General features: G+C 53.5%; 1 protein-coding gene across 1 annotated transcript in view; it reads left to right on the top strand.

Moving 5' to 3' along the window:
- Positions 1-25,389, top strand: part of LOC133349987 (alpha-1,3-mannosyl-glycoprotein 4-beta-N-acetylglucosaminyltransferase B-like) — a 124,832-nt gene that overhangs the window by 84,702 nt on the left and 14,741 nt on the right. Inside the window, exons 5-11 of the mRNA XM_061563911.1 lie at positions 12,209-12,255; positions 16,709-16,822; positions 17,516-17,591; positions 20,332-20,446; positions 22,101-22,231; positions 23,542-23,649; positions 24,143-24,336. Coding sequence (XP_061419895.1) covers positions 12,209-12,255; positions 16,709-16,822; positions 17,516-17,591; positions 20,332-20,446; positions 22,101-22,231; positions 23,542-23,649; positions 24,143-24,336 — 785 coding nt within the window. The remainder of the gene's footprint in view (positions 1-12,208; positions 12,256-16,708; positions 16,823-17,515; positions 17,592-20,331; positions 20,447-22,100; positions 22,232-23,541; positions 23,650-24,142; positions 24,337-25,389) is intronic.

Below are 25,389 nucleotides of genomic sequence, written 5' to 3'. Positions count from 1 at the left end.
AAGGTGTAAAGCTGCGTTAATGCGTTGAGCTGTGTCTGTCTGTCCGCGTGTAACGAGGGGGGTCACGATCGCACTTGTGCGGATGATTGAATGAGACCGACGCTTGAGTGTAGAGTTGTGTTGCTGGTCGGGACTAACACCCCCCCCCTCCCCCCGCGGAGAAAGCCGGCCGCATTGATCAAAGGGTTGCTGCACTAAACCTGGAGTCAAATCGGTGCTAAAAGGATTCGCCATCTCGCACAGCGGCACGCCAATGCGGCGTGTAACGTCATCGCGCGACGCGGCTTCACACGTGAAGGTCAGAATTCAATGCTGCTGAGAAGAAGCCGACGTTGGCAAGCGTCGCAGAGCCCGTCGCATTGTGCGTGGATGGAGCAGGAGTCGTGAGCACAGATGGCAGGGGGAGAGAAGGGAGTTCTAGACAGTGAGGGCAGCGCAGGAGAGAGAGTGACCTTGCCACTCAGCGTAGGTTGATTGGGACCTTCGCCAGAGAGCCTTTGCTTTCGGAGCAGAGTGGAGTCGATGGGAGAGGTAGGAGAGTGCGTGGAGGGCAGTAGAGTGAGATGAGAGGGGAGAGGCAGGAGAGTGCGTGGAGGGGAGTAGAGTGAGATGGGAGGGGAGAGGTAGGAGAGTGCGTGGAGGGCAGTAGAGTGAGATGAGAGGGGAGAGGCAGGAGAGTGCGTGGAGGGGAGTAGAGTGAGATGGGAGGGGAGAGGTAGGAGAGTGCGTGGAGGGCAGTAGAGTGAGATGAGAGGGGAGAGGCAGGAGAGTGCGTGGAGGGGAGTAGAGTGAGATGGGAGGGGAGAGGTAGGAGAGTGTGTGGAGGGGAGTAGAGTGAGATGAGAGGGGGGAGGTAGGAGAGTGCGTGGAGGGAGTAGAGTGAGATGGGAAGGGAGAGGTAGGAGAGTGCGTGGAGGGGAGTAGAGTGAGATGAGAGGGGGGAGGTAGGAGAGTGCGTGGGGGGGAGTAGAGTGAGATGAGAGGGGAGAGGCAGGAGAGTGCGTGGAGGGGAGTAGAGTGAGATGAGAGGGGGGAGGTAGGAGAGTGCGTGGGGGGGAGTAGAGTGAGATGAGAGGGGAGAGGCAGGAGAGTGCGTGGAGGGGAGTAGAGTGAGATGGGAAGGGAGAGGTAGGAGAGTGCGTGGAGGGGAGTAGAGTGAGATGAGAGGGGAGAGGCAGGAGAGTGCGTGGAGGGGAGTAGAGTGAGATGAGAGGGGGGAGGTAGGAGAGTGCGTGGAGGGGAGTAGAGTGAGATGGGAGGGGAGACTTAGGGGAGATTGCGTGGAGTAGAGTGAGATGAGAGGGGGGAGGTAGAAGAGTGCGTGGAGGGGAGTAGAGTGAGATGGGAGGGGAGAGGTAGGAGAGTGCGTGGAGGGGAGTAGAGTGAGATGGGAGGGGAGAGGTAGGAGAGTGCGTGGAGGGGAGTAGAGTGAGATGGGAAGGGAGAGGTTGGAGAGTGCGTGGAGGGGAGTAGAGTGAGATGAGAGGGGAGAGGTAGGAGAGTGCGTGGAGGGGAGTAGAGTGAGATGAGAGGGGAGAGGCAGGAGAGTGCGTGTGTGTGTGTGGGGGGGAGGGGGAGGGAGAGAGATGAGATGCAGGCTGGGGCGAGTCCGTGGAGGGTTTTGAAGACGGCGAGTGGACAGCGGCAAGGCAGAGCGACGGTGCGGGGAGACGGGCGGTGGAGAGAGTGGATGCTCCGAGCATGCAGATGAGGCCCTGTAACACCCCACCCACCCCACCGCGATGAGTTGATGAATTGTCACGATTCGGGGCGTCACGATCCGCTTAAGAATCGATGACTCCGTGGCACGCGTGGCATATACCGAGGCCTTACGGGATTCCCGTGAACACATCGCATGGAACGATGTGTTCACGGTCGTCACCGTCATCATCGGCCGTGATCAAATCCGCTGCTGGATGAGGGCCCACACTGAGCCGTCGTCCATTCCCTTATTAGGGCCCTGCCACGGACGCTCCACTTGGCGCCTGCGAGCCGATTGCCACCGCTCCGTCTCCGCGGCGGTGGTCGTGCCACCGGACACCGTTAATCCGAATTAGCACGGCGCTTTCTTTCTTTACTACGAACGTGGACGGGCGCGTGACTCGCGAGCGCGTGGAACTCGAACAGATTGTTTGGTGATGACGCTGCTGCTGCTGCTGCTGCGTCGGCAGCGGTGCACGACTCGACGCACTCGTCAATGCGCTGTCGTCTTAAAGGGAAAACGAACGTTCACGTCAAATCGGCAAATGAGCTCCTTCCCGGTGCGGTTCGTCCACTCGGGGCGTTGGGGCACCGCCCCACCAAGCAGCTGGTGATGAGAAAAGTATTTTCTGATAAAAAGAAAATTACTTTTCTATAAATTGCTTTGTTGTGTTTAAAATAATTTAAACGTAATGCTTCTTTCGATGCGAAGTGCAGAATGAAGATAATATTTTAAGTTCGTATTGGAAACCGCTGCAACACCAGAGTCTGACTTGTGCCTCGGGGAGGTCTCGGGGCGGCTGTGAAGGCGTCCGAGTGAGAGATTTCCCTTTAGTCACAGCGATCAGATTTTAGTATTTTGGCCACGCCGTTTGAGACCCATTCAGGGTGATGGTGAAAAAGGCGCCCGTGGCTGTAATGAGACGATGTCACAGCGCGAGGTTGCACTGGGGAAATACAGCAGCTCACGCTTTACACGCTCGAGGTTTTTGGCAGAGTCAAAGGGCTTGTGTCGTGTGGACTTGAGGGTCATGGGGACAGCATTTGAGTGCTTTATTGTTTGGTTTCGTATTGTTTAAAAATGCCGACCGTTGGTGGATGAGACAGTTGTTGTATCACTTTCACGGGAAGGCCGATAACACGACGAGGTTTTTCATCACTAGAACACCGTCTTTTCAGAGGTCACTCACAACAGCCCCACCTCGTGGAAGTGTCACGAGTCGCCACTGCCTTCTTCAGCACAAGCGTGAGAATGGATTTGGTCTGGGGTGGAATTCGATTCTTACTCCGGCGATTATCAGTTCGATTACCTGCCTGATTGCTGGACGTGTCCCACGGAAGGAGTGGCTTCGTGCAGTAGTAGTAGATGCATTCTAAAGAGAGGGGCGCACAACGAGAAATCTCGTCGCGTGGACCGCAAGGCCACCCAACCCACAATGCACCGCGCTAGGAGACAGCTGCCTGCCAATACACACACAGTACACTCGGTACACACACACAGTACACACCACAATGTTGTTCCACGTCTGACCGCATAACCCCGTGTCGAGTGAATTCAAACCGCATGGAGCAAATCTCAGATAGAAACGGTTTAGCCGCATGCATGCAAAATCACACGAACTAAACCTGCATAAAGCGAGGCAAAGCTGGCAATAGAAGTATCACGTCTGTTCGCACGTGTGCCGATGAACGGGAGGTGATGGGCGACCTCATCGGCATCGTCTGGCACGGCACGCCGAGCGTGGCTTGTCCAGCTCCGAGTAACCGACTGCAAAACAAAAGGAGCCGTTACAATTTTAGTCGATTCGTCTCCGCGTAATCGACCGATCGTCCCGGCTCTCGTCAATGTTACGCGACTTGGTAGTATGGTCCTGGAACTGTGGGTCCAAGAAATCTGCACTCCCCAGTCTCCCCTGCCGCCCTCTCTCCAGCTGCTTCCCTGCCTGCCACCGTGCAGTCAATCTATGCTCGGTGACACCTCGCGTGGAACAGTCAATATGGTTCCAGTGACACCCACACGCAGATGCAAAGACAAAGATGCCCCGTATAGCCTCAGCAGACTGTTGGGTCAAGTGTAAGTGAGCACCTATGAAGGCTGGCATGGCGCAAGAAGTGGTGGGTGGCCAACACCACCCCCGACCGCCTTTGTCTCCCTTGCTGTGATGTTTACGCACCGCACCAGGTACCAATTGTAGGCTGAGTTGACCTAGGGGTGGCCCAGGACCGGTTTAGATAAGTCACTGGTGTTAGCTGTGAGCGGGAATCAAACTCGGGCCACCGGGTTTGCAGCGCGGTGTGCTAACCGCGGCACGACCGCTCCTCAACACACACGCACACAGACAGCTGCACGCACACAAATACACGCGCACGCCCGCGCACTAGATGGAATATAAATTCCGCTCGGGTTGAGCGCGGGGATGGTGTTTGTTGCGATTGAATTGACTCGAGCTCGACACTCTCCACTCGGCTCCACTCAGCACCGCAGCTAAGGGTGACTTACACGGGATCAGCATTTTCGGGCTAGGGGATAGATTTATTGGCGGGGTTGGGGCAAGAGTTAGGGGTCAATGGTAAATTCACCGCAGGAGCAGTATCTAAAGGGTTGGATTTAAGGCTGGGACTAGGGGAGAGAGGGTTGTTGGCTGTAGGGGTGAGGCGCCGAGTTAGAGTTAGGGGCAGAATCATGGTCAGGTATTGTCTCGACAGTGAGTGCTCGGGGTAGGGGACAGCATTAGGGGTAAGAATTTAGGGCTTGTGTTTTGGCTATGAGTTATCGCCGACAATTTAGGGGCTATGACTGGGGTAGGATTTAGTGGTGAGATTTAGGGTCAGAGTTAAGGGTACAGCCGGTGTTTTCGCTACGTGCTCAGGTTAGCGCAAGGGATATTTTTATGGCTAGCAGTTCAATTTAGAGTTACAGTTAGGGGTAAGGTTGTGGATATAAAGATGCTATGTTTACTGTCAGAGTTATGAATAGGACTAGGGTTATGGCTAGGTGCTAGGGTTAGGGTTATAGACATGAACTAATCATTGAGGTTAAATTTACGATTATGGTTCAAGCTTGGGATTTCATCAGTCTTTCAGATTAAGGTTATGATCCAAGTTCTTAATTTCTCACTAAATATTTTCCGGCTTGCTGATAGAACGTAAGTAGAGGCACGTGCCTCACAGCCATAGAGGTTTACTGGATGTGGTGTGCCGAAGGATGTGCGTTGAAATATTCTCCTGGTCGCCTACCTGGCTGAACCTAAGCCCCCTAGTTCCAGCCAGTGATGGGGTTAAGGTTACAATTGCTCGGCTTAGGGTTGGAATTGGGGACAGAGTTAGTCTGTGGCTCAACTCGTAAGCCGTGTTTGGTACTCGTGTAAACCGACATTTCTGTTGCATTCTTCGTCATCGCGTTGCGCGCCGTTGTGCATTAAAGCAGCACGAAGATACCACAAAGCGCTTTGCCAATCCACTGCTGGATGAAGGCATTCCCCGCATCGTATTGGTCACGGTGATTGCTGAACGGGTTTCGCAGTGCAGGGGTCGCGCAACGCTGCGCTGCCGCTCCCTCCGCCGCTGCCGGTAAAACGACGACAAACAACGATCACCAATAAACCCACGTCTATACAATAAAAAAGAGTTGGAGCTCTGCAGATGAGAAACAGGAGGAGAGAGAGAGGCGTTTAATGCAGAAAACATAAAATGCTTCAAAATCGAATCGGCGCACACACAATCGCCTGCTCCCATCGAATCCTCAGCATTTGAAACAGTTTTATTTCCACTTTCCTTCAGATCGCTCTTACCATTTTGGTGACCCGGGTCACTGTTGCGAATGAGATTGGTCCCCCCCCCTCACCCTGATTAAACAAAATTCAAGTGGAAACTTTCACCCGTCGCCTGCTTGGCAACGCACAGACCCAGCCCAGTCCTTGGGAGAGGGGGCGGTTCAGCACCACGGACAGCACCACAGACAGCACCACGGACAGCACCACGGACAGCACCACGGACAGCACCACGGACAGCACCACGGACAGCACCACAGACAGCACCACGGACAGCACCACGGACAGCACCACAGACAGCACCACGGACAGCACCACGGACAGCACCACGGACAGCACACGCACTCTCAGCGTGGGCGGGCGGGTGGTTACTGAAAGGGTGACGGGGGTTGGGTAGCATCGGCTACGCGCATCTCAGTGTTACCGAGCTGCTTGCTGCAAAATCTTTGCTGAGCTGTGACCACGCTCTTGAAGGCAAAAAACTGCGTGTTCGAGATGCGGGGTGGGTGGGTTAGGAGTTGTTAGGGGCGTCGGGGATGGTAGGCCCCCATGATAGCCGTTGTTACAATCCGACGCAATGTGTGCGTGTTTTTATTGAGCTATTATTACGGTTATCGCCAACCGGGTTCTGGGCTTTGTCTTTGTCAAATCGCCTTCAGGCGAGCGGCGGCGGCTGCCGTGACGCGACTACGTCGCTACCGGGGAGACGGAAGTAGACAGTTTTTTTAAATCCTTTATATTAATGTAATAAAGGACTCGACCCTGGTTCTGTCTCCGTGTCCTTTATTTGGGTTCGCGTTCTCTTTCCCACACGGCTCTCCTCCTGAGACTCTCTGATTGGCAGCTCCACAGCTGCCTTCGCTCCCGTAGCCTTCCGCGCTCCTGCAGTTCCGCTGCAGGCTCTTGGTGCAGCCCTCCGGCTGCTCTCACAGCAGCTCCACCGCTGCTCCCCGTTCCTCCGTGCTCGGTCACCGCTGGCTGGCGGTGCCGAGTCTTACCGTGTGTGGCGATCTCGCCACTCCCCAACCTCAGCCCTGCGTGGCCTCTATGGCGATCTCGCCATCTCCAACCTCAGCCCTGCGTGGCCTCTGTGGCGATCTCGCCACTCTCTGTCTCTATCCCCAACTCTCTCTTCCACCCCGCTGGCTGGCGCCGTCATGAGCCCCTCAGCCACCAGGCTGAGGCACGGCGACCACCCAACGTGTTCACCACCCTTCACTCCCCCGACTGACCCAGATGGCTTCCTGTCTCCCCGCTATAACTTCTCCCCCACGTGACCCTGACTCCTCCCTCTCGGATCGTCATATCCGCCCCGCCCATTTACGCCCGCATTACATTAAGTTCACTTGCTTGCGCGCTTACGACCGTGCAAATCTTTCGGTCGTTTTTTAACCCACTTCCCGTGATCCAATCGAGCTGACATTTTGCACACATACTCGTTGTGCGTGACAATTTATTTTCGTGAAAATTTTTTTCCAAAATTTTCCACTTTTTAGGAAAAAAAAATTTCACTAACACAATCATATATTTTTCCTAAACACAGAAAATTATTCAAGAAAACAACAAAAATGTACAATATAAACAATCATAGAAAAACGGAAAACCTTATAATCCTTATATACGACTTTCCTTATATTTAATTTAAAATACCAATGTGATAAAAATGAAACTCTTACTCAAGAAAAACAGAAATGAATAATAAAATAAAACGGATGCCACGCATATAAAGGATTTATAGTGAAAAACTTTGTTTTTACGGGTTAATTTTTTGTGGTGTTGGGCCACACGCGAGCAGCACTTGCCCCAGCAGCCTGAAAAGGTTTATGTGGGGTGGGGGAGGGGGGGGGGGCATTTTGCATGTTATGTGGCTCAACGGTAGTGCGTCCTGGGCTTTTTGCAGAGCTTCACGGTTCGAATCCAGTGGCCACACTCATTAGTACAGCGGGTGTGGTGAGCGTAGTCATAATACTACACAACATCGGGGCAGTCCATAAATGACGTCACGCACCTGGGGGGGGGGGGTCAGACATGTGTGACGAGGGGTGGGGATTTGAGAAATGTGACGTCACGTCAAAATGCGCAACTTCAAATAAATAAATAAATATAGACAACACGTTCTACTTAATTGAATAGACTGTTTAATACATGTTTTCTCCGACAACATCAGAGTGCAGCGCCACATTAAATGCGCACTACAATGACAATAGTTTAAAAAGCGATTTGAAACATGTTTTAATTTTGAGGGGGCTGGGGGGCAGAGCTTTGTGATGTCATATTTGAGGGGGGTCTGACTTTTTGTGACGCCGTGTGATGAAGGGGGGGGGGGGCAAAAATCGTCCAAAATCGCGCCGTCTGCTTCACTCACAGCGCACGTGACAGATCCTGCGATGGTATTCGCAAGCGTGGAGGCCCTCGCTTCGTGCCCGCATCGCGGCCCAAATTTTCCAAAGTCGAAAACGACGCAACCAAATTACTCAACTGGGATTACGCAGCAGCAGTAGCAACAGCATTAGCAGCAGCAGTAGCAGCAGTACCAACAGCAGTAGCAGCAGTAGCAGCAGCAGCAGTAGCAACAGCAGCAGCAGCAGTAGCAACAGCAGTAGCAGCAGCAGCAGTAGCAGCAGCAGCAGTAGCAACAGCAGTAGCAGCAGTAGCAACAGCAGTAGCAGCAGTAGCAGCAGCAATAGCAACAGCAGTAGCAGCAGTAGTAGCAGCAGCTGCAATCATCGGCATCGTTGTTCGTGTCTTAAGTGTGACTCCATCTCAACACGACGATGCACAGAAACGGAGGGCACGTGAACTTTTACGGAGAGACGGGAGGCAGTCGGCCATAGACGGGAGGGAATTTAAGGAAACATAATTGATCCCGGGCTTGTTGAGCGGTCACGCGGAGTTGCGACAGCACGGGCAGCTGGGGGAGAAGGGAGTTCCTCTAGGCTGCGTGGACAGCGGAGGAGAATAAGCATTGGGTGAAGGTTGACTGAGATTGAAGAGAAAGCCCTGATTGGGTGGCCTGCGCTTTACGCATGGTACATGCAACTCGACACGCAGTTGGCAATCCGAGTCGTCTTCCTCCTGTTACAATGGATTATCAGGATTTCTGGCGGACGTACAATTCAACCATTTAGTTATTTATTTTGCGGCCCTGTTTGTTTTTCGTCCGCATCATTTCCCGCCTCGTTTTCTACTGCCACGTCCCACCGCGTCACCGTCAACGTTCCACGAGCGTATGATTGTTTTCGAATGATCGCAAGCTTTTGCTCCTGCACGCACGCGATCCGACGCTTCGCACCACAAGATATTTATACCGATGAACCGTTTCGTTTTGAGCTTTGTTGAGCCAGTTGGACAGGATTGGGCAAAGGCCTAACATTAAAACTAACAATAACATGTTTAAGAATCACAATGAATAGACCAACAGTGTATATATATATTTCTTGACTTAAAGCTTTCGTGACTGCAGGAATTCATATTCTTTGGGTAATTCGGTAAAGCCACGTAGATAGAAGAATAATAAAAAATAAAAACATCACGACGTTTCGATCGCAACATAAGCAATCGTCATCAGGTGAACAAATATAGCAGGAGAGCTGCTATGTCATTAAAAACATTTTAAATTTAGTGCGATCGAAACGTCGTGATATATTTTTATTTATTATTTTTCTATCTACGTGGCTTTTTAGAAAGACTTTTAAAAAGAATAATAATAAATAAACTTCAAATCTCATTTATGGGCCTCAAACGATCCAGGACACTGTGGTGTAATATACTTTTGACACATGATGATCCCAAGGTCAAAGTGATTTCCGGCTCGAATGAGCATTTGGGCGAGGAATTGCTGCTCACCTTCCCGTTTACATCCCTGAGCCGGTGGTGGAAATTCGACATTACTATGACGGGGGGAGAGGTCTACCCATAGGACAACTGCTGCCGACTTCGCCGCAAAGTGGCACTCGTATGCATCAACCCTGAAGGCGGCGGATAATGGGCTGAGTAAAACCCTCTCCCCGCCCCCCCAACCTTCCGTTTGCGAGCCGGTTCCTCTTCCCGCTGAGCCGGCTTCGCACCGCACAACGACGTCCGTCCCAACTCGGCGCATTTAATTCAAACGCTTCCACGCGGGCGTCGGGCTGCTCGCTCCGTTCACCCGGGAGCTGATCCCTACAAAGCCCCCCTACCCCCCCCCCACCCCTCCCGCCGCACGGCACCGTCGATCAAAGCGACCCCGAGGCCTCTCCGCGTCTCGGCGGCGTTCCGAGCGGCGCATTATCTGTCAAGGTGGGGTGAGTGGGGGAGTGGGGGGGTGGGGGGGGGGTCTCACGTGTCGCTGCCTCTTGCACGACAGCCGGGGCCACCAGGGAGTGGTGTGGAGCAGGGGGGGGGGGGGTCGTGACCCCGCGGCTCCGCACTCCGTAGTGAGAATATCGGGGGGGGGGGGGAGAAGTGATGGCCCTGAGACGATGGCCACACGGAGTCGTCCACCGCTGTCACGACCACGGCGCTGACCTCGTGCCTCTTACCTCCTCAGCCAGCCGATGACCTGGCCAGTACGCTGGCCGCTCTACTCGCACACAAACCCTGCCCCTAACCCTTCACATGGTGCTTTTTCTGCAATATTTTGCTGTCTTTTCTTGGATTCTCTTTTTGCACTCAGTCACATATTCACTTTAAGATGTTTTCTTGTTCGTGTTTTTGTTTTTTGTTTGTTGCGGTTGCACCCGATTCAAGAGCCGAATGGCTCACAGGGCTATATCTAATAAATGAACTTGAAACTTGACCTTGAAACTAGTACACTGGTCCTGACCTGCCTTGACCCTAACCCAGCCCATGAATCGTTCAACTAGGCTCGAGTTCAGCCGTAAACTGAACCAACCCTAGGACCGAGCTATTGCCTCGTCCTTCCCATAACCATGACAGCTTAAGGGGGGGGGGGGCATTTACTCTCAAAGGCCCTCCACAGATGGCTTTAAGAACCCACTTGCGGGCCAGCGGGAGAGAGAAGAGTGCACGATTAGTGGCAGGCAAGTAGAGATGTACTTCCTCCTGCACCCTCTGCGAGGTGTTACGATGCGGGGGGTGTCGTCACGAGTTAACTCGCGAACGTTTCGCATCACGCCGGCTCCCGCGTGCTCCGTCCCCCGTCGGGATCCGTCTTCGTTCGCTCCGTTAGGTTACAACATTCGGCGCAACGCGAGCGAGCTCGTCGATTGCATGCAGTTTGTGAAAGAGGTGAATGGTCTCCATCCCCTGCGTGGATGACGTGCGATGCGTGAGCGTTGGGGACCGATCTCGATCGATGTCTCGCGGGAGCGCTGCCTGGATGGGTGGTGGGGGGGTGCGGGGTACGGGCCATTGGGGTCGGTGCGGTGGTTGGCGAGCTCACGCCAAGTCGAGACGACGACGACGACCGTGAGTGGTTGTCAACACGACGCGTATTCCCGGTCAGTTTTGTGTACAAAGGAGAAAACAAAAACTCATTTCGTTGAAACCATCCGTGCGGACCTTTTGAATTCTATAACCTCGTATCGGTACGTTTGCTAAGCTTCCTCGGATATGGAGCCAAATTCCCACTGACGATGAATTTTGCCAAACATTCCAATGCCGCAGGGCAGGACCCTCCTGCCTGAGACTCGGCGAGGCTTTCCCTGGTAAATAAATGACATCCGAGTGTTTATTTATTATTTGTACGACGAATAATCTTGGGATGCTGTGTGTGAGTGTGAGTCGCTTGGAAATAATTGGTGCCATTAATGTCCCGGCTGTCAAGGTCCCGGAGAGTGTGCAGGGATGAGTGTGTGTGTGTGTTAAGGCATCGTGCAAACACGTACACACAATCCAAAGATCCCCCGTGTAGCCCACATAGGCTGCTGGAGCAAGTGCCGTTAGCGAGCGCCTACGAAGGCTGGCACGGCACACGAGGGCGTGGGGTCGTCAACACCGTACCCGGCCGCCTTTGTCTCCCCAGTGGCGATGTTGTTTACACATCGCACCAGCCACTCATTCGAAGCCGAGTTGACCGAGGGTAGGCCTAGCATCGGTTCAGCTATTTGCTCGTCACTGTTTGTTGGTCGTGAGCGGGAATCGAATTCGAGTCGCCGGGTTCGTAGCGCGGTGCGGTAGCCACGACGCTACCGCCCCTCCCAGTTATCTCACAGGCAGACGCACACACACACACGCACACATAAACAGACAAACTCTCACCGTCACCCATTCTATCTGTGTGTTGTCTCTCCCCTGCTCTGTGCACTCCTCCCCTCTTTATCTCTCTGCACGTCTCTATGACCCCACATCTCTCCCTACTTATTTTTATCATCTCTCTCGCCTCTCTCCCACCTGTGTGTTTCATCTCGCTTCCCACCTCTCCACGACCCTGCATCCTCTCCCTCTGCTTTCAACCGTTCCCCACTTTATATTCCCCCCGTCTCCTTCTCATCTCTCTACCTCATTTATATCTACCCCTTTCTCTCTCTCTCTCTGTCTCCCTCTCCGATCTCCATCTGTCACTCCCCTCTCGTCATCTTTCCCACTACCCATCCATATCTTGTCCCTGCCTCTCTCATTTCCCTCTCTCCCGTGTCGCTTTACCCCCCCTTTGGTTTCTGTCGCATCCCACACTCCCCCCCCCCTACCGCTCCCCCCCCCTACCGCCCCCCCCCCACCACTCCCCCCCCCCACCACTCCCCCCCCCTACCGCCCCCCCCCTACCGCTCCCCCCCCTCCCCGCTCCGTGCCTGCAGACAGACCTGAGCTACGTGAACACGGTGGTGGAGCAGCTCAAGAAAGGGTAAGGATGCGTGACGGGGTCCACTGGGCCGGCGTGGCACGGACCTCGGCATTGGCGCGTTCGCCGCTTTTTGCCAGAGCTTCCCGGTTCAAACCTAACAGCCGCGCTGGTTATTTACTGTGGCGGGGGGGGGGGGGGTGGTGTATTGACCGCTAGGAATACTAGGAGCCGTCTGTTTTCACAGCAGATGTCAAAGTTCACATGGCGTCGTTCCGCAGGAGGAGTCTGCCATGGTGTGCCGGCGGATAAGGTCCAAAATTCGCCAGATTTGGAAAATGACACCGCCAAGTGACTCTGCCTGGATTATACAGAGCAAGTAGCGTCCCCTTCTGCGGAAACGTGGCAGGATGCGCCAGATAGAAAAACGAGTCGTGAGACTCGGGTGAGGCTTTCCTGGGTTAAAAGGGCATAATCCTCGATGGTTGGGAGTAGAGTTGCCCAAACCCACACCAGATGAAGCCAGGCATGGACCGCACTCAACACTTAAAAAAAAAAACACTTTTTCAAATCCTCCGTAAAAAAAAGAACTCAGGTTTTTAAACCGCGCGTTCTCGCTCCTTCTTTTGGTCATTTTTATTAGGCCACTTTATTCCGACGGTACGATCGCTGTCGACTCGCCTCGAGGTGATGAATCCATTCGGAAATTTCACGGAGCAGTTCGTCGCCACTCCCCTGAGGACTTCTGCCGAGAGAGATTAGAGAGTGGCGCGGTGCGGGAGAGAGACGGGGGAGCGAGAGAGTCGCCGAGTAGGCAGCGATTAGAGAGAGCCAGGTGTGGCGAGGAGGGGAGAGAGGATGAGCGGGAGAGATGCAGGCAGGGGAGAGCGCGAAGGCAGCGTGCAGGCAGAGAAGAGCGAGCGAGGCGGGGAGCGAGAGGAGCGGAGAGCCGAACAGCTTTCTCATGTCGCCGGTGGGACGCCAGCCTCCTCCTTCGCGGAGCCCACAGACCGCGACTCGGAGTTAATTTGATCGTTTAAACCCCCCCGCACTCGCAAGCAGCGGCACTTAAAACAATCGGCATCGCTCCGCGGGGAGAATTAACGGCAGGCACAGGCAGATGGGTTGCGGTTTGGCGGTTGTGGTGATCCTCGTGGTGGCAAGAGGAGGAAGAGGAGGTTGAATAGGAGGAGGAGGAAGGGGGGATGATTTGGAGGGGGAGGAATAGGAGAGGGGGAATCGGAGGGGGAGGAAAAGGAGGGGGAGGAATGGGAGGACTGGGAATGGGAGGAATGGGAAGAATGGGAGGAGTAGAAGGGATATGAGGTAGGAGGGGGAGGGATAGGGGGAGTTGAGAAGCTGATTTGTCTCAACGCAATATGAGGACAAGAGGACATGGGGGAAGAGAACCACGGAGAGACATCGACACATGGACAGATACGGAGACGTGGAGAGCATCGGGGAGAGAGACTTTGAGAGAGGCATGGAGAGAAAGACAGAGAAAGACAGAGAAACATGGAGATATGGATATGGAGAGAGAGAGAGACAGACACATGGAGGAGCTCTTGTAAAGACGCGGGGGGGGGGGGGGGGCCTTCGCACACGGGAGCGGCAGGAGAAGGCGGCGACGGGCAGAGAGGCAACGGGGAGGGAAGAGGTAGCAGTGCGTTTCAAATTTCAACAATCGGATTTCAGAAGCCATTTGCGCCGTGCGATAATTAAACGCGTCTTCGTGCTAACGACAGTGACGTCGACTCGTCCCAAACGACACGAATTGTTGGCCCGAAAAGCACAGTGGCGGTGCGGTACGTGACACCACCACTCCGAAGCCAAACGGCTGCAGCAGCAACAGCAACAACAACAAATATTGGATCTCTCAAATTTCCCACACACTTGCAGCAGCAACAGCAACAACAACAAACATTGGATCTCTCAAATTTCCCACACACACCAAGGCCATAATTATAATAACAATTGGGGGGGGGGACACATCCCCTCCCCAATATTCAAATATGCTCAATGTGCCTCCCAATATATTGCTATAAAATAGATTTCTGTTTATATGATTGTGGTTATGGTTGTACTTTATAAATCCCTAATCCTCTGCCATTACATACAATGAAACACGAAAAATAAAGAAAGAAAAATAACAGAGCAATGTAATACAATACACTATTAGACATTTTTGTAAAACATAAATAAAAAGTCCAACCTATGTGTTAGTGAATTTTTTTTATATTTCAGGCAGGAAATTCTTTTTAAAATTTCGATTTTTTTTTCTGGGGGGGGGGGGGGGCCCAGATCCCCTGGAAGATTTGATCCCCCCTAGTGTTGACTCCATAGCTACGGCCTTGAAACACACACGCACTCACCTCGGGTCGGCCACGATTTTTTTTTTCGGACGAATCTGAAAAAATAGTTGGACCTCGGCTAGATTCCCCGTCTCTCCCTCGCTCACGCGGGCCTCGCTTGGATCGCCCTGCCTGCCGTGCCAAATGAGATGCACTCGATTAGACAACGGTAAACTCATACACTTAGCGAATGCTTCATTAATTTTAATGTTCGCTTGAAGAGGGGGAAAAAAGTGTCTAATCTTTTTTTTATCGGCGGTTTGGCGAGAACGCGACACAACCTTTGAATGTAGACGGGCGAGCGTCTCGGGTGCGTCGTGTGTGCGTGGTGCGTGTGGCCTGTGTCGTCTGTACGTCTTGTGTGTGTGCTTCGTGTGTGTGTGTGTGACTTGTGTCGTGTACGTCTTGTGTGTGTGTGCTTCGTGTGTGCGTGTATGTATGGTTCGCGTGTGTGTGTATGGTTCGCGTGTGTGTGTATGTATGTATGTATGGTTCGCGTGTGTGTGTGTTTTGTGCGTGTACAATTCGCGTGCGTGCGTGTGTGTGCGCCCGTCTGTCACGTGCAACGCGCGCGCCTGAGAGTTTGCCGTCATCCGCATGAAACTCGTCCTGTTGGCGAATTTGACTTTTAAATGGAATGGCCCGGCGACCCGAACGCAACGAAACAACGGAATTGCAAATTCAGCGAGCCGCCGACGAGATGCGAGCACCTGGTGCTCCCCCACGGCCTTCGTCGTCGTAGTCGTCGCAGACTTCTATGAGATGTAGCCGCGTGTAGGAGCTTCATCTTATCTTGTACAGATTCACAAAGCGCCTCTTAGTCCTCGGCGCTTCACGGTAATTATACAATTGTGCGTACGATGATGGTGGTTTAAAATAAAGAGTGGGGTTATTCCAAGTGGTGGTGTAGATATGGTGACAGTTTAGGAGGGCAGGTTGGAGCGGTTAAGAAGGAGTTGGGGTGGGGGGGTAGTGATGGGGGGGTAGCGATGGGGGTAGCGATGCGGGTAGGGGTAGTCCTGGTTCTAGCTCCACCCCAATGATTGAGAGCGAAGGTTACGAGAGACGCGCGCCTCCTTGGTAGCTCAGCCTCGGGATGTCGCGCTCCGGGTTTCTCCTCGACGACGCGAGATCCATCCCAGCGCCCGCGCCGCCCTTGGAGAGAGGGGGACATGGCTTCCCTCTCCCCCGCGAATCGTTGTGGTTCCAAGTTTGTGATTTTATTCAAGGGTTGTTGTTTTTTCCGTGAACATCGGGGGTGAACCGTAGCGGGGGGGTCACGCAAACCCATTACAAAGTATATAATGAAATAAAAAAATAATTGATTCATTACATAGGTCATTTGGCGCACGTATCACGATGCTAAGACTCAAAGTTAATCCATATTAATCAATGCATCGTTACATCCCTAAGCATAATTGTCATCAGCGCTAGCAAGAACATTATGATTACCATCGGCTGCAGTGCCGCCAATATTAAATCGTCGTCTCCATTCGTGGTGGTGAAAATCGGCAAAACCTGGTGGGGCTGCCACCAAATTGAGCACGTGGAACTTGCCAGCGGTTGTCTTGGCAACACACTGGTCGCCTGCCATAGGAACGTGTCATTTCCACCGCGAGCTCTATTGTAGTCCTACACCGCAGGCAGACGGAGCAGCGCGCCCGGAGCTTGCTCGTTAGGATACGGGGACACGGTGACCTTCGGTGACCTTGTTGTTGTGGTCCTACAAACGAAGGTAATGAACTGAGCCCAGAGCCCCATCCTGTGCTCTGCCTAATTAATGAAAGCGCCGTGATTAATCGGAGCCTCTCGCAGAGGTGGCCAGGCAGCTCGGGAAAGGGTTGGGCGGTGGGGGGACTAATACCGGTGTCGGGAAACGCCGATCCGGCACCACGAAGAGCCCTGGGTTCACATCCGGGTTCCAGCCGCCCAACTAGGTTTCTCAAGCGTTGCGAGTTGATGGTGTCAGCACGGTTCACCAGGGACTCGCACAGAGACAAGCATAGAAAAAAACAGACGACAGATCACGGCAAAATAGTAATATATCTAAAAAAAAAACACAAATAAAAAAAAATCTCGGAATCTGGAGGAATCCGATTGAGCTTATGAAGCTCTTTTTTTTACTGATGTTCCAGATGTCCATCTATATTTGGTGTCACATTCAGGTTCCAGCACGAGCTGGACACGGGCCTTCTGGAGGTCATCAGCCCTCCCGTCGGCTACTACCCCGACATGGGCAGCCTCAAGCAGACGTTTGGAGACTCGCTGGAGAGAGTCAGGTTGGTCTGCACCGCCCGTCCCAGGGCTACAGACTCGCAGCAACAACGATGGCAACTTGTAATTCCATCGCGGTCTAAACAGGGACTTAATTCCTTACAGCCAGGGGCTGCCAGGGGCAACGTCAATGTGTCCCAGGGCAGTAGCGGAGAGAGTGGAGGCACGCTAGCCAACAAAGAACTCCAACGGCTCCTCTCTCTAACCATTGGTCTTACCCAACCTGGCATTCCAGGACCCTGGCAGTACCCCCTAACCCAGCCACCTGGCGGATTTGTTACCCAAATCAACAACAACCGTGCCACCACCACCACCAGCAACCCCCAATAACAACAACCCCACCAACAAATATACGCTCCAAGCCTGGGGTGTTTCATTCAGACGCTGTCTTCCCGACAGACCTGTTCTTCACCTGAGGACGGCTGCTTGCGTTGTGGCCGATACGTCGTGAGAATTATTTTATTATGTTTTATTATTATTATTTTATTATTTCCCTTCTACGTGACTTTACCGAAAGAACCAAGAAGAACAACCCCACCACCACCACCACCACGATAGTGGGTTTGTACAGCGGTCCAGGTGAAGACGTGTGGTGTTGCTGCTGGTGGTTATCGTAGAGATGCGGTTGGTGGATTGTGGAGAGATGGGCACATGCCGCTGGAGATCAGCTTGAGACCTCGTGCCGTCTCCCCCCTCAGGTGGAGAACCAAGCAGAACCTCGACTTCTCCTTCCTCATGCTCCACGCGCAGCCCCGCGGGAGATTTTTCGTACAGGTGAGCACACGGCCTGCTCTAAGCTCTGTTAGCGGGCACCTATTAATGTCGGCGGAGCACGTTAGATGTGGTGGCGGTGGTGGTGGCCGCGGTGGCGCGGTGGTTAGCGCCCCGCGCTATGAGCCCGGTGACCAGAGTTCGATTCGCGCTCACGGCCAACACCCAGTGACGATTGTCTGAACTGGTCCTGGGCCTCCCCTAGATCGACTCGGCCTCAAATTTATATCTGGTGCGGTGCGTCGATCTCGCCACTCAGGAGACAAAGGAGGCCGGGTGTGGTGCTGGCCACCCCCACCCCCAACGCGTGCCGCCACGCCAGCCTTCGTTAGGTGCTCACTGACCGCACTTGCCCCAGCAGTCTGTTAAGGCTACACGTGGTGGGGGTGGGGTGGGGGAATCTTTGTGTTTGATGGAACCATGCAGGCCAGATATTCCTGGGCATATTGCCACACGAGGGATGGATTCCGAAACTTTTCAAAGTTCGGATGTCAAACATTTAGGGACAATTTGAGATCTATTCCAGATATGCAGGGCCATCTGCAGTACCCCCCTGCAGCCTTACGGCCCCAGGTGTTGAGAGCTACAGGGGAACGTCTGGGGACTCGCTTGGGAGAGTCGGCAGGGATTTATCGAAGTAAATGAATAAGCATCTTCAGGCGATTTAGCCCCCGCCGTCCTACCCATCCACGTTTATCTGGATGCGACACATTTTTTGTTTTAACGTGCGTTCGTCCTCGCCGAAGTGTCACTTTCCGTGACGTCGCACCTTTCGGACGGATGGCGATGGTGTGAGGGAGCCTTCGTCCAGCCGTGTGGGTAGGCCATGGATGACGACGATGATGCTGCCGATGCTGATGATGTTGTTGTATGTTACGAGCAACTGTTGTACCCATGGTTTCACCATGGGAAGGGGAGTCGAGTCAAGGATGTAGTGCAAAACTACAAAGGAGTTCGTATTGGAAGACAGTGATTGAAAAGTGGGAAATAAGAGGGAAAGGATGTAAAAGGAACAGAGAAACGGGAACGGAGAGGGTGGGGATGGATGAGGATGGGGACGAAGAGGTGGCGACATCAGAGGCCCGACACTGCTACACGGAGTCGTCTGTTTTCACAGGGGGCCGTGGAAGGGGGTGGGGATGGGATTAAGAAGAGGGGAGGGATTACGAAGGGGGGGGGGGGGGGGGGAGCACACAGAAGTCACGTGATCTACGGGATGCTTGAGCTGATTATATAGACGGGTTCGCATCACCCCTGCAGCCACCAGGGGTGCTACAAGTGACCACAGCGGCCAAACTCCACAACAACAACGACACCGCCGTGAGCATAAAATAATAAACAGCAGCGACCGCGACTGCCAGCACGTGCTCCCAAGACAAGTTGTATTGTAGTATGTGTTTGTTGTTGTTGTTGTTTCTGTGAGTGCACGTGGTATTGTGTTTGGAAACCGGTCTCTGTTGGGTTCCTCTGGGTAGGAGCGCCTGGCCACTTGCAGGGAAGAAATTAGGAGGGGGGTTGGTGGTCCTGGAGGGGAAGGGGTGCAGGTGTGTGGGGTGGGGGCGGTGATAGTGGTTGTCAAGGGGTAGGGGTGGTGGAGGGGAGTGGGTGGCGGTGCAGAGGAGAGGGTGGTGGTGGAGGAAGGAGGGGGTAGCGGTAGAGGAGGGGTGGGTGGTGTTTTGAAGAACCAACCAATATTTGAGATACATTTCTCATGGAATCCTTTCCATGGCTTCACCACCCCCAAGACCTCCTCCTACCCCCCCAAAAAAATGGGGAGGAATTTATCCAGATTTCACCTCTGGGTAGCTCCAGTAGCGATTCTAATGCCAAATGAGGATGCTACCGTTTGTATCACAATATAATGGTGTCAGTGCTGCTGGTAATGATGACGATGATGATAAGAAAACGAATACTACCGGTGCTGGTGGTTGCTGCTGCTTCTTCTGACGATCCCGACAACGACAGTCATGATGATAATGATCGTGACATTTGTGATGATGATCATGATGGCGACGATGAGGATGATGACTGCATTTTTTATTATTACTATTAACCTGTGTCCTGCCAAGATTTCCCAGTAAGTGGCGATGTTGCTGCTGCTGTTGCCATGTGTGATCCCAATGACCGTAACCCTATCCCATTCCTGACGTACATGTACGTCATCAGGTCATCAGTAACCGGAAGAAAATTTAAATAGATTAACGTTATTGCTACCGAGGCTCCCACAAGGCCATGCTGAAGGGCGTGTGGCACGCTTTGACGCCAGCTATCGTAAAGTGCGGTCGCGTCGCTAGAGTTGCCTGCGGTGAGTAACAACGTCTTTTAAAAACAACGGGCGCTACGACGCTCTAATAAAATGTAACGCCGAGCCGCTTGTGCGTTCCGAGATTCAGCGGTGAACGGGGACACCCAATTTAACACGTAGCAGGCTTTCGCGACCAATATTATTGATAATATAGGTTTTTGGGTCAGATCGCGTTATTTATAAATGTGTCATAACCCTTCACCACCCGACACGGCCAAACAGTTAAAAATGTGTTACGTTTTCAAAGGACAAATTAATTGACTTCTTTAGCCCACCGGTGTGCTGAAGAGAGAATCAACAGAAGAGAGATTCAACACCCACCCTGCAAACTTGCAGCCGTCTCGGGACGGGAAAGGGCTAATGAACGACTTAGCGAATCGTGGTGGTGATGATGCTGATGATGATGGCGTGGGCATCTTCTTGACGACACCCTTGCAGCTGGAGGATGACATCGTGGCGAGGCCCAACTACCTGACGACCATGAAGAACTTTGCAGAGCAGCAGCCGTCCGACGAGTGGATCATCCTCGAGTTCTCGCAGCTGGGCTTCATCGGTGAGACATCTCGCTCGTCGCTCGTCGCACGGGTGCTGCTGATGATGATGGCGCTCGGAGAGATTGAGAGCGATCGCGGAGTTTTTTTGTTGTTGCGTCAAATGCAGCGGCTGGCGGCTGACGGGACTGCACATTATAATTTGACGTTTATGCGATGTAGCAGACTGAGTGGGGTTTATTTATTCATCAGTGGATTTGTCTGTTCCTCTGATGAAGGGAAATTGCCCAAAATGTTGTCATGTTCCATTGTAAGGCAGCCGTAATGATGATTGTGATAACCTTTTTGATTATTCTTTTCTCCACAAATTTACATTTGAATAGCCGTGTGCCACTTCTGGGTTGGAGTTCTTGGCGCACACTGTGAAGGTTGCGAGTTCACATCTCAGTGAAGGGCCATCATCATCATCAACTCGACTTGCCATATAATCGTCAGGAGAATAAAACAAGTACAACGGTGGTGGTGATGGGGGGGGGGGGGTAGTGTGGGGAGTGGTGGTGAAGTGGTTAACGCACTGCTACAAACACGGCCACCCGAGTTCTGGGTCCTGCATTAGGTCGGCTCAGCCTTAAATGAGTACCTGGTGCGCTACGTTAACATCGCCACCGGGGAGACAAAGGCGGCCTGGCGTGGTGCTTGTCCGGCCCACTCACTGGAGTTTCATGACCTGCCTTCAACGGTGCCGCTCGCTTGTGGCACTTGCCGCAACAACCCGTGAAGGCTACACGGGGGATCCTTTGTCCCCGTCTCTCACTGTGAACGCACCGCCCCTAGGCAATCTCGCCACATGTCAAGGCGCAGCAGCGACCACTGCCTCTCTCCCCACCACGCGCCCCCCCCCCCCCCCCCCGTGCCAGAGACGAGGCATGCTGGGCGGATGGTGAGAAACGAATGGCCCCAAAAAATAAAACTTCTAATCGAACGGCAGCCATGAACACGGCACGGCGCCTCCCCCCCACTTCCCCCGGGTGTTCTGTAAACGGCGGCGGCGACGGTGACGGCGGCGACGGCGGAGGTGCCAAGAACTTCACTCGGCGATCACGGCAACGATGAAATAAACGCGCGGAAATCAAACGCTGTTCACGGCCACACGGGCCTTAGAGAGTCGAGCGGGGAAATGGCACGGTCGCAGATGATGAAACGGTCGCTATTTTTCAATGTAATTCACGTACAATTACATTTTTACAACGATCGACATTTGAGTTTTTTTTTTATTTGGCTCGCGCGAGCATTCACGCCGAGCCACAGAGGGCAGCAGCGCCGCCGCTTAAACAACAACACGGGAGATTGCGTTTAAAAATACTGCGACTACTGCGACTACGACTAGTGACTACGACTAGTGACAACGAGAACGGCTCGGATGACGAGTACGACTGGTACGTCTCCTACTCTCCGAATATGTCCAAGAGATCCCCGGCGGGTTTAGAGCGGCGATTCTCAACGCCACTCCGTGAGCTCTGAAACTCCGCGAGAGTTTCATGTCATCGTCGTTGTTTTTGTTGTTGTATATACAGTATCCCACAATACTGTATACCCACCCGAATGCCTGGAAAAAACCTGCGACGCTCCCGAATAATCCGCATAAATCGGTCAGCAATGAGCATGCTCTGCTGTCCCCCACCACTTTACCCTCCCTCCCCCCACTCCACCCTCCAGGTAAGTTGTTCAAGGCGTCGGACCTGAACCCGATCGTGGAGTTTTTCCTGATGTTCCACAAGGACAAGCCCATCGATTGGCTGCTCGATCACTTCCTGTGGGTCAAGACCTGCAACCCAGAGAAGGACGCGGTGAGACGGACGGACGGACGGACGGGGACAAATGGATGGATGGACAGAGAAAAGAGGCCAGACAGATGGGTAGACACAGGCGGAGAGAGACGAACGGACAGATGAACAGGCAGCGAGATTGACGGTCGAGACGGTTTGGTGGGCAAAACAGATCGACAGATGGACAAATCAACAAATGGGCAGCGAAACATTTGGACACACAGGTGACTGGATGGACAGGTGGACAGGCAGACATTCAGACGCACAGACGGCTCACGAAATGCTTGCCGAACCTCAACATCCCTGATGAGGATTGCCCTGCCTTGGGATATTTTTCCAACTCCTAAACACATTCTTTTTTTTGGGGGGGGGGGGGGGGGCAGCGGGGGAGTAACACAACACTACATTACCCCCGATAAAACACAAAACGCAAAGGGGAGATAACATTTAGAAATAAATCCACCAAGATTGGGTAACGACACGCGCTTTCTGTACTGCCGCGTTTGGCGGGCGGGCGGGCGAGGAATGTCCTCCTCGGACTTCATTAATCGAGGAGCCCAGCGGCAGCCAGTCGCCTTTGTGCTCTCTCCCCGCCATAATTCACGCCGTTATCTCGCCGCGACGGCGATGAAATTACAATTTGCGCCGTTTTAGCGATGTGTCCCCATCTTTACGATTCCTACACACTGCCCCCCCACCGCCCCGCCTCTCTCTCTCGGTCGCTTCGTCTGCAGACGGATCAGGGGCCCTCGCCACCACGTTGTGCGACGGCAATTGACGAGCGGCGGTCGCTGCTATCGTGGTCATTGTACTCTTTCCCGCCCCTCCCCACCCGCTCTCTGAGAGCGCACATCTCCTATAATAATAATAACAACAACAATAATGTTATTGTTGTTGTTGTTACAATAATAATATAACAATAGATGTAATCGTGATTGGCGGCACTTCCTTGTCAGTCGACCGCTCAATTAAAATAAACCGCCATCCCAAGCTGCGTCAGCGGTGCGGGTTGTTCGACCATACTTCATCACGTTCGGCCAGTGCGAATTGTCGAAGCTGTAGTCCGAAAGGGAATCAGAATATTTACTTAGACTGGAGGAATCCGATGAGCAACAAAGCTCTTTTTCACAGATGGCCGTGGCCAGGTTGCACCGTCGCTCTCCCCGCCCGACTGCGTGTCCCGTGCCCATCGGCGCGCTCGTGGCTTTGAGCATAGAATGACCGCGGCAGTGACGGGGATCGAACCCGGGGTCCTCCCAGCTGACCGGCTGGGGAGATTTAGCCGTTGCGATCGTTGGCTCTGCCCTCGCTCCTCCTCCGGCCCCCAACAGAAACACTGCGAGCGGCAGAAGGCGAATCTCCGCGTCCGCTTCAAGCCGTCGCTGTTCCAGCACGTGGGTACCCACTCCTCGCTGTCAGGCAAGATCCAGAAGCTCAAGGTGTGTGTGTGCGAGTGGGTGCGGGTGTGTATGGGTGGTGGGTGTGTGTGCACGTACGAGTGGGTGTGGGTGTGTATGGTGGTGTGTGTGTGTGTGTGCGTACAAGTGGGTGCGGGTGTGTATGGGTGGTGGGTGTGTATGCGCGTACGAGTGGGTGTGGGTGTGTATGGTGGTGTGTGTGTGTGGGGGAGCGTGGATATGTGGCTGTGCGGTTGTGTACGGGTTGGATGTGGGTGAGGGTGTACGTGTGCGAGTCCGTGTGTGCGGGGAGTGGTTGTGTAGCGAGTGTGCGGGGAGCGGTTAGCGCGCTGTGCTACGAACACAGCTTCCCGGGTTCAATTCCCACTCACGGGCAACTTCGGAGACAAACATCCGTTGGCCGTGAGTGGGAATCGAACCCGGGTCGCCGGTTTCTGTAGCGCTAACCGCCACGCCACCTCTCCTCCCCGTGCTCAAACGAAATGCACGCACACACACACACGCACGCACGCAGGATCGCGACTTTGGGAAGCAGCCGCTGCACAAGGCGCACCCGAACCCGGCGGCGGAGGTGAGCACGAGCCTCAAGATGTACCAGCAGTACACGCTGGAGAAGGTCTACCTGGGACAGGACTTCTTCTGGGCCTTCACGCCCGTCGCCGGCGACTTCATCCTCTTCCGCTTCCACGAGCCCATCCGCGTTGAGAGGTGCCGCTCGCTCTCTCGCCTCCCACCACCCCACCCCTGTCCCGCCCCACTGCAAAAGCACGCGGCCAAACCGTTGTAAGCAGCACCTGGCCACACCATTGTAAACAACTCGCGGCCACACCTTTATTAACATTATCACGGCCACACCTTTATTAACATTATCACGGCCACACCTTCATTAACATTATCACGGCCACACCTTTATTAACATCATCACGGCCACACCTTCATTAACATTATCACGGCCACACCTTCATTAACATTATCACGGCCACACCTTCATTAACATCATCACTGCCACACCTTCATTAACATTATCACGGCCACACCTTTGTCAACAATATCACGGACACACCTTTATTAACATTATCACGGACACACCTTCATTAACATTATCACGGCCACACCTTGGCAAAGAGCACATAATACATCCGCGCTGAGAACGGTGCATCAATGTACCATGCACTGATCAACATGCAACACGCAGCACACACGCTGTGCACACGCGGCGCGTCAATACTCGCACAGTCTTACGTAAGTCCCAATACAAAATGCATCGGCATGTTGCTGTTCATTATTATTAAGCTCCGTTTTCAAACCGCACGAGAAGAAACAAGCAAACTCGCCCCCCCTGAAATTTCGAGACATTGTATTGACCGTTAAGGATAGTAAAAGTGGTGGCTCAGGTGGGGAGGGGGGGGGGCGCGCCCTGCGGCTGGAGGGGGGGGGGGACGGTGGCCGGTGGCCGAGACCAGCGACAGAACGGCAGCCAAAGGGGGGCGACTCTCCCAAGTGGAGAACGTCCACCGCGGAGACGGAGCGAGGAAACAGGATCGTGCGCGGGAGCACGACGGATTGTCGCAACGCATGGATTGATTGCGAGGAATGGCGACATCGCAGGGAGGCCTTTGTCCAGCAGCGGATAGGCCCTGGCCGAATGGAATGCCGCGGCGCCAATATGGGATCCACCGATGTTCATAACCGCGCGGGCAGAAGGTGCAAGTTTTTCGGGTCAGTGTTGGGGTTAGGCCCAAGCATTCGCACGCATCCTCT

The sequence above is a fragment of the Lethenteron reissneri genome, chromosome 32 (assembly GCF_015708825.2).
Source record: "Lethenteron reissneri isolate LAM-NWPU_2019-01 chromosome 32, ASM1570882v1, whole genome shotgun sequence".
Taxonomy (NCBI): Eukaryota; Metazoa; Chordata; class Hyperoartia; order Petromyzontiformes; family Petromyzontidae; genus Lethenteron; species Lethenteron reissneri.
This window is presented reverse-complemented; position numbering and strand designations above follow the sequence as displayed.